The 8,999-nt window shown below is 35.9% G+C and overlaps 1 protein-coding gene across 1 annotated transcript in view; it reads left to right on the forward strand.

Annotated features, from left to right (window-relative positions):
- The window catches only part of LOC112094693 (OTU domain-containing protein 6B), a 9,484-nt gene extending 7,494 nt beyond the window's left edge, over positions 1-1,990 (forward strand). Inside the window, 2 exon segments of the mRNA XM_024176260.1 lie at positions 918-1,671; positions 1,674-1,990. Of these exon segments, the coding sequence (XP_024032028.1) occupies positions 918-1,671; positions 1,674-1,796 (877 nt within the window). The 3' untranslated portion in view covers positions 1,797-1,990.
- The last annotated feature ends 7,009 nt before the right edge of the window (positions 1,991-8,999 follow it).

Raw genomic sequence — 8,999 nt, forward strand, 5'->3', positions numbered from 1 at the left:
CTGCTGAAATTCCCGTTCGTATCACTGGGGCTCGTCGTGGTGAGGGGGCGGAGGCGGCGTCACGGGTCGAACATTCGGAGCCGGCCGTCGAGGGTCAGGGAAACGTTGCGGGCCCACGTCGAACCTCAGCGGCAAGGGTGGGTTCCGTCGGAGCAATTTCGCCTGCCGGAGAAGAAGGTTCTCCAGCCGGCGCACCGACCCTTGAACTTTACCCATCTGAACGCCGAGCTCGGTCACATCTTCTTGGAGTTTAGGAGTCATCGCTTCCACGATCTGCAACGCCTCGTAAAACGTGTCCAGCTGTTGCTCGAGCCGAGATAACTCCTCTGTCGGAAGCCGTTCGCCGGAAGCGTCCGCCATGGATCCACTCGCTCTGATACCAAAATGTTACGTTCCTGCACCGATAAGCAATCCAACAGTAGAAAACAAAGAAAAATTACTTGAAAATGAGTCAAGTTCCTTTTATTAATTCTCACAAAATACTACTCGGAGAGATGGATTCCATCCTCACGGGAATACAAGAAGACAAGAAGGAAATAAGAATGATGAGGAATTCGAGGTTCCCCTACCTCCCAAGGTCTGCTAATAGAAATAACTCTCAATTTACAGACACCTCCTTCCAACTTATTCGGCTGCCTAAATACACCCTTGGCTAACAGACTCGTAACTAACTTGACACCTCAGCACCTTTTTTCCATAATTCCACTTCCCTCCCCCTTTTCCTGCAGAATCCCCCTACGACCCTTCCTCCTAGCATAGACCATCGTAATCGGGGGCTTAACACCCACTTGTAAAAAATCTTATTCGTTGCCCTTGTGGGTCTATGAACCACTTCTCTTTTTTTTTTTTTTTTTTTGTGTCTGTAAGCTTTTTTATGTATTTTGTGCCGTTCCTTAATGAAACTCATGTATATGCAGAAAAGAAATATCAGAACTGCAGAACAAGGAAATTGAACTGAAAAAGGCTGCTGCTAAGGGTAGCAAAGCAGAGCAGAAGGCGAAGAAGAAGCAGGTGGAGGAAGAGATCTCCAAACTTTCTGCTAAGCTTAAAGAAAAACATGCTGAAGAACTTGCTTCCTTGGGCTACACTCCTAAAGATGGAAAGGAGAAAAGTAATCTTGACAATTTAGTGAAGGCCATAGCAGGAGTTTCTGTAACCAACCAACCTGATCAGCCAAAGTCCAGCAAGAGTACAAGGAGGCGAGAGAAGAGGGCTCAGCAAGAAGCAGCAAGAGAGCAGAGAATACAAGAAGAGCAGAGCGACATTGTAAGTGATCGTGTGATTGAGAATGAGAAACTAGAGAAAAAGCTTGAGCCCCTTGGTTTGTCTGTTACCGAGATAAAGCCAGACGGGCATTGTCTCTACCGAGCCATTGAAGTTCAACTAGCCATCCTCTCTGGAGGTTCATCGCCTTACAGTTACCAAGAACTTCGAGAAATGGTGGCTGCTTATATGAGGAAACACACATCTGATTTTCTCCCATTTTTCCTGTCGGAAAATGCAGTAGAAGACGGGTCTGATGATTCTCTTGCAGAAAGATTTGAGAGTTACTGTAAAGAAGTTGAGTCGACGGCTGCGTGGGGAGGTCAGTTAGAGCTTCAGGCTTTGACTCACTGCCTCAGGAAGCATATCATGATATTCTCTGGCTCTTTCCCTGATGTGGAGATGGGGAAAAAAAAAGGAAAGAGTACAAATCCAATGGTGAGACCGGTTCTTCCAATTCCAGTATTAGGCTGTCGTACCATAGGCATGCATTTGGGCTTGGTGAGCACTACAACTCTGTGGTACCAATATGACCAAATAGTTATGTTTACGTCTTTTGTGGAAAAGTATACTTTGCTTGAACAATTTTGTGAGAACGGGTACAATTGAAGGTCAATCTAAGTACTGAAACTACAATGGTGATTAATTGTGGTCCATAGTTTTGTTATTGCTATATTGGATCGAATTTTGGTGAATAATGTATGAATTAGTTTTTTTCTTTTCTTCAGAGTCCCTTATTTTATTATGTTGCAATAGGCCCCTTAAGTAGGGTTCTGTGTAGAGTGACAAGTAGCTTACAAATGTCGTTTCTGAAAGTGGTTAGAAAGCACTCTACTGAAGTCTGATGGATAAGAAGTGGACTTCACAAATCACTCATGGGATGTTGATTGGAATGGTCAGGCCTTTGGTTTGCTTTATGGTTTGGGGTTCAAACCAACTCATGGGTACCTATATGATAAACGTTATAATTTTCTGCCTTCTAAAAGTTATAGGATTTGACGGAGGGCTCCAGGTTTTATTTCGGACGCATAAAATGAACTCGAGGGATTCCCGAGTATCAAAGGAAAAAAAAAAAAAAAGGAAACGGACTTCATAAATCATATCTACCATCTTCCTATGTTAGATGCTACGACATTGAAAATGCTTCATCTAGAAAGTTGACCTATAAAAGGATTCTCACGAGTTGATAAACCTTTTACCCATCTTAATGATGTAGCTACCGACCACTTTAGAGCAACTCTTACACGCCTTGACTCGTTAATATTCCTATAGCGCTCAAAGGAAATTTATATGGAATCATTTGCAAACCAAATACAGAGTCCAGGTGGAAAGAAGAAAATAATGAGATGTCACAATGAATGCATAATGAACCCAAACCCTCCCATGTATTTGGTTTTATAGATCTGCCCCCATTCTCATAGAATTCTGCTGATATGTAAGAGAAGAAAGTGAGTACAGAAGTTTTATAACATAAATCTTTATCCCCTTCTAACAAAGGGGGCATTCCTCTAGATTTCCATACTTTAAACTATAGTAAAATTTGTCAACAGTCGACCATTGGTGGTTGTTAACTTCATCGTAAGGTGTAGAGTTAGTTAAAAAAAAAAAAAAAAAAAAAAAAAAAAAAAAAAAGGGGGCGAGAAGGCGCCAGCCATTGACACAGATGTTTGATATTCTGCACACGTTAATGGTTACTAACTACAAATACTCATTAGTTTAGTTTTTAACTAGTCGTGCACTAGTATCAAACGTGATAAACCTGTAATACTGTCACATAAGAATCTAAGCATTGTTCCACACACTCTCATCACCTCCACGCTATTCATGATCAATCACTTCTAACTATTTGTGAGATTGACACAGATGTTTGATATTCTGCACACGTTAATGGTTACTAACTACAAATACTCATTAGTTTAGTTTTTAACTAGTCGTGCACTAGTATCAAACGTGATAAACCTGTAATACTGTCACATAAGAATCTAAGCATTGTTCCACACACTCTCATCACCTCCACGCTATTCATGATCAATCACTTCTAACTATTTGTGAGCTATGAACTTACACTACAAAGGCTATTAAAACACTAGTTCTTCAAGAAACGACACGTGACTGATGAGCTTTAATTAGCATCCACAGACAGAAAGAAGCTTCGAAAGAGAACAATTCCAAGAGGATGACATGGATAAAAAGGCCTACTTGTTTCGCTGATCATGAACATTTATTAATCTTGAGCAATTGTGATTCACATGGCCATTCCCATAATGTGTGTGTTGTGTAATTAACTTTCCCTGTTTTTGGTTCTTTTCTTTTTAGTCGGTGTGGAACTTTATCTAATTATAATAGTAAACCAAATAAACATTAGTGTTAAGATCCGTTTTTAGCAATTATTTTACTGAACTTAATTATTAGACTATGAAAATAATAAATAAATAGGCATATAGAATTGGTATCGTGGTTCGGTAACCACCTACATCTGTAGGGTCACGCTCAAACAGTGAACAATTCACTAAGTATCAATGATTACAATCATCAATCAGACGTATACACTCAAAGACTCTCTCTTCGACAATGTCACTGCCGTGTTGAATCTATTTGATGGTCTCGTTCAGCGAGCACCACTCACTTTTAAAAACTACACGGCAAAATCCTTTCAGCTGGCAGAGCGCTTCCTCCCAAAAACTTCTAATTTTTCTCCCGAAGAACGAACTTCAATAAACTCATAATGCTCACAAACTCACAGACCGAATACTCTTAGACTTGAATTTTGAATTCAAGTCAAAGTAAGATTATCTTGATAAAGTCTTCTTTAAATCAACTCTGCAGACCATACTCCAATTTCAAATCCGGAATCTAGTTTAAACCAACTTAAATTTGACTTGGTAAATCTTGGCAATCTCACGATCAATACCTCTTCACATTGAATTAATTTAAAACCATTAGCCATAATCTGCTCTTTTAATGCGATTTGGACTTGAGCTATACCGCAACATCTTGTAGAACTCCTCCTTGACTTGAACCCCACGTACAGCACATCACTTGCACTTCACCTTTTCTTTTTTTTTTTTTTAATTTACATCTTGTCAATAAAATGTCAATCTAAAAAACCTATTAGTGGGGGGTAGCAGTAACAAAGGCATCTATATATTACTAGATATCTCTTTCTCATGTCTTTCTGATGCCAGAAACTGTCACGCACTCTTTATATTCTACTTCTAGACTCATCATCAATCAAAGTTGACTTTCCGGCAAAAAAATACATATATATATATATATGTGTGTGTGTGTGTGTGTGTGTATTATATACATGTATAATATTCATATACAATAAAAAAGTTAACATTCCCCTATAATTGCTTTAACAACATATCGTATAGTATATGATGTTCCTCAAATGCCAAAAATTACATAACTACAAAATTTGTCTCTAGAGCAACTATGAATTCCCAGAAAGCTAACAAGCTAGCTCAATCAAAACGTCAAAAGTCAAGTGATCCTTGGCTTCAAATTGAGTTACTTATCCAAGCTGATCCGAAATACTTTTTAGAATATCATTTACTCTTTTGCAACACAAATACGGCACTTTTGAAAACTGTAGAATATAGTTTTATGTATTATTTATTTATTTACTTTTTGTATATCGATATGATATCTAGACGTGGATATAAAAAATAATTAAAAAAAGAATTGAAAATTCAAATTGATAAAGAACAAACAAGGATTAAAAAAAAAATTGTATGTTGTCTCTGTAACATGAGTCGATATATCATATACGCATTCTGACCAAGTACTGGATCATATTATTCTTTCATATATAAGAGAATATTTCTATAAGATTATGATAACATGAAGTGACATCTAATAAGGTCATGTTATATATGGGAAACTTATAAACCCCATGTTTTAATTTTGATTTTTGCCTGTCAACTATTACAAAAATTCGGCAAAACTTCTTGGAGAGATTTTCCAAAAGGCTTAATTAATTAATGATCAGTAATCAACATTTATTCCATGAAGCTGAGAGAGCTTTTGAGAAAGCCACAATTAATACCATCTTTGTCATTGTTGACCGTCGCATCTAACTAAATAATACTCTTTTGGTTTTTATCTTTTGCTTTCTTTTGAGTATTTCTTTAGTACTTCTAATACATATATATGCTCGTATTCTAAGAATACATTGTCCAAACTCCACATAATTAACACAATCAAAGAATAGACGTCACTAATTATTGCATGGATTAAAGATATTCATCTCATATCTTAGAAAGAGAAAAAAAATCTTCATCTCACATTATTAACTAATAGAAATAAGATACCAGTTTCATAATTTGTTAAAATACTTCAATTTGAAAAACTAGCTAGTCGGCTTCCTTTGCTTTTGGATTTAAATTCTAGATGTTTTGACATAAATAGAAGGGGGATACCAAATTTGGCAATACCACTTTATATTATATTTATTAAGGTGTGAAAGTCTACAACAAAGTAAGGGAAAAAAAAACAAGCTATCCAGATTCCAATGCCTTTGATTAGATCTTTCGGCCTATAAATAATAAATGATGCCTGATTAATACAGTATACAAATTTTATTGATCAGAACCACACGTTGATAAATTGATAATAATGGTGAATATTAGTGTTATAAACCTTTCAAATAGCTAACTAAATTCATTTTTTGTGTGTTCTTTCTTTATATCCAAATTAAGAATATAATATAATGGCCATGGCTCTTTATTCCCAGTGGCACTTTTTTTTTTTTTTAAAAAAAAGATACAAAAGGTTTCTCCCTCTTGTACGGTCAACCCTCTTGTACGGTCAAAAGCACCCAAAAAAAATGTTTATGAAATATCTTTTTGTACTCATATTTGATATTTCCCTTCTATCTTGTGCATCTATCTGCTATATTTATCTGATTATTTAATTGAAATGGATTGTAGTCCTCTGTTATGTGATCAGAGAAGAAAGTGATATATCCGATTCGATAAACTTAACCCCAAAGAGATTCTCCAAAATATCTGGATTAAAGTTCTATCAGTGACTGAAAGCAGAGATTACAAAATTTTTGTCAGTTATTTTGGCATCAGTGCTAATTACATTTTCACCACATAACTATTTTAGTTTAATTTTAAGTAGTACATTAGCTTTTAATAATTTTTCTTATTGTGGCTCAATACATATCTTGTCAGAAGGAGCCATTCTAATTTTAATTGTAGAACCATAAATGTAGAAATTTTACAGAAAACGACCCCAATTGTCTTCCAAAACATTGTACTAAACAATGACCTCAAGTGCCAAGTAAGCATAGGAAAGATCCTGATGAGAGCAAGTACGATTTTTCAGCATGCCTGGTCCTACACATATAACATTTGGAAGACTGTAACAGGACATTCAAGCACGTGTAAGAAGACATTCATTCTATATATATATATATATATATATATGTGTGTGTATATGCATATGGGAATTTCTTCAATTAAAAACGCGCAACAAGAAGGAAATTATTCATCCCATACTAGTGTTACATCTTTTCAAAGTTATTAATATTGCAAGAGAGTTAGTGGTATCTTCTACCTGGGTTACTTGACGTTATATGTGCTCTCTATTGGGGTCGAAGTTTTCATCATTTTAATTGGATTTATCTTTTTTATAATCATATATACGCTCATGCAATTTTGTATGTTCAAATTGTTCTGAAAAAATACCATGTCATGTAGTAAAAGAAACGAAGTAATATGTTTTGTCAGATTACTGCGGACGATCATCTATGAACCCACATCCTATGTGTTCAGTTCTTAAGCTAGAAATAAGAGGCCAAAATAAATAGTGCGAGTACGTATTCCCCGACTATGAAAAGATATAAAACAAAAAATAAGCTAAAATAACAAAGTGTATCTCAGGGTTTTTATAGACTCATAGAAGAGATCAGCACCTTTAAACAAACGAAATTAACAATGGATTTGGTTAAAAGTTGAACAATATATAATAAATCCCATTATACGCATATAAGAGATTTAATCTCATAATTACACTATTACCGCTAAAATGCACGCACTTTATAGGCATAATAGTAAAGATCTTTTTTTTTTTTCCATTTTGATTTTAAAAGATGAAATGAAAGGTCAAGTCGTCAAGATGTTATTTGAACTTTTTGAAAACAAAAACGAACGTAATTTCATCAACAAAAACACATGATCTATATATGATTCTATAGTCATAGGTCTTGTAGTGTCATGTCGTTCTATACAATTAATCAAACGCGGAGAAATAACTGTCTCAATATTCTCAACAACTAAACATGTGTTTTGCATGAAAACTATATATATATATATATAAGAAGTATATTTTATAGTTATTTTGCACAAAATGCGGGCAGGATACATTAACGTTATATATTATATATTTGCTCGTCGCAACTTGCAAATATTCATGATTGCAGATATAAAGCCAATGAGCTAGCTAAGTCGGTCATTATCAAATAATCATATTTAAAAACCTCTCTAATCTCGGAATCCAAATCATCAATCCAGTACAAAATATACATATTCTTTCGAATATTTAAGAATATTATTCCTTTTTCCCAAGTTTTTATTCTATATCTGGAAGGTAAATCTAGTAGCAGTAGTACACGCGTGAACAAGTCATAACAATCTTTAGCCCTTATAAATACACAAGTTGAACCTCAAATTCTTCAAGCAAAAAAAAAAAGTCCAGCTTAAAAATCATTCCATTAATACGTACTACAAAGTACAATATTCACTTAATATTATATGGATCACATAGCGAGCATGGTGGAGAGGAGGCCACTGGTGATGTTCAGCAGGCTGCGCCATGTGCCACACAATAAAGTCACTGATGCGCCACTTTGGGGCCAACCTCACCGTTTACGAGCTCGATCAGCTCCAGAACGGCCGCCAGATCGAGGCGGCGCTGTTGCAGATGGGCTGTCGCCCGGGGGTCCCGGCGGTGTACATAGGCCAGCAGTTCGTCGGGGGCGCCGACGCCGTCATGAGCCTCCATCTCCAGAGCAGGCTTGTCCCAATGCTCATTGCTGCGGGAGCTATTTTCATATGGCAGGATCAAAACCGCGGTTATTAATATATAGTAAATATATATTTACTTTAATCGTGCTACGCATGCATGTTTGTATGTGTAGTGTGCATCTTTTCTCAACGGGCCTGTTAATTAGGTCGAAATAAAGAGATTTTTGTTTTCGGTTAATGGTATTTACAGTAGGAGACTATGTACTTGAGATATATATATATATATATACAGTTGCCATTATATGGTGCATATTATGGATTTTAATAGTACTATTCGGCCTTGTTTTATACATGGCATGACATATATATGTGGTCGTACTTGTACATTTGTATAACTTTAAGTATATGCATGTGTGAAGCTAGCTTCTTTTTGCTAATAAATGACAATATTAAAGTATACATATTTCATAGTCTATATCTATATCAGTTGAACTTAATATTCATAATCGTTGATCTTTACATTCTTAGTTTTTATTTGGACCTGGATTAAGGACAAGTAATGTTGTGGCTCATAAAGTTATTTCATTGAGCCTATTCAATATTTTTCAATACCAGATTAGGTTGTTGTCTACGTGTGAGGCTCCTTAGTTTGACCCTGGTTGCTAGTTTTTCCTAGCGGAAGACTTCTCTTTTATTTTGTAGTTGGCCATGAGAAGTGGCCTCAACGCCTTTCTATTTGTGTTTTTATCTAGGCTTTTT

The sequence above is a fragment of the Morus notabilis genome, unplaced genomic scaffold (assembly GCF_000414095.1).
Source record: "Morus notabilis unplaced genomic scaffold, ASM41409v2 Scaffold264, whole genome shotgun sequence".
Taxonomy (NCBI): domain Eukaryota; kingdom Viridiplantae; phylum Streptophyta; class Magnoliopsida; order Rosales; family Moraceae; genus Morus; species Morus notabilis.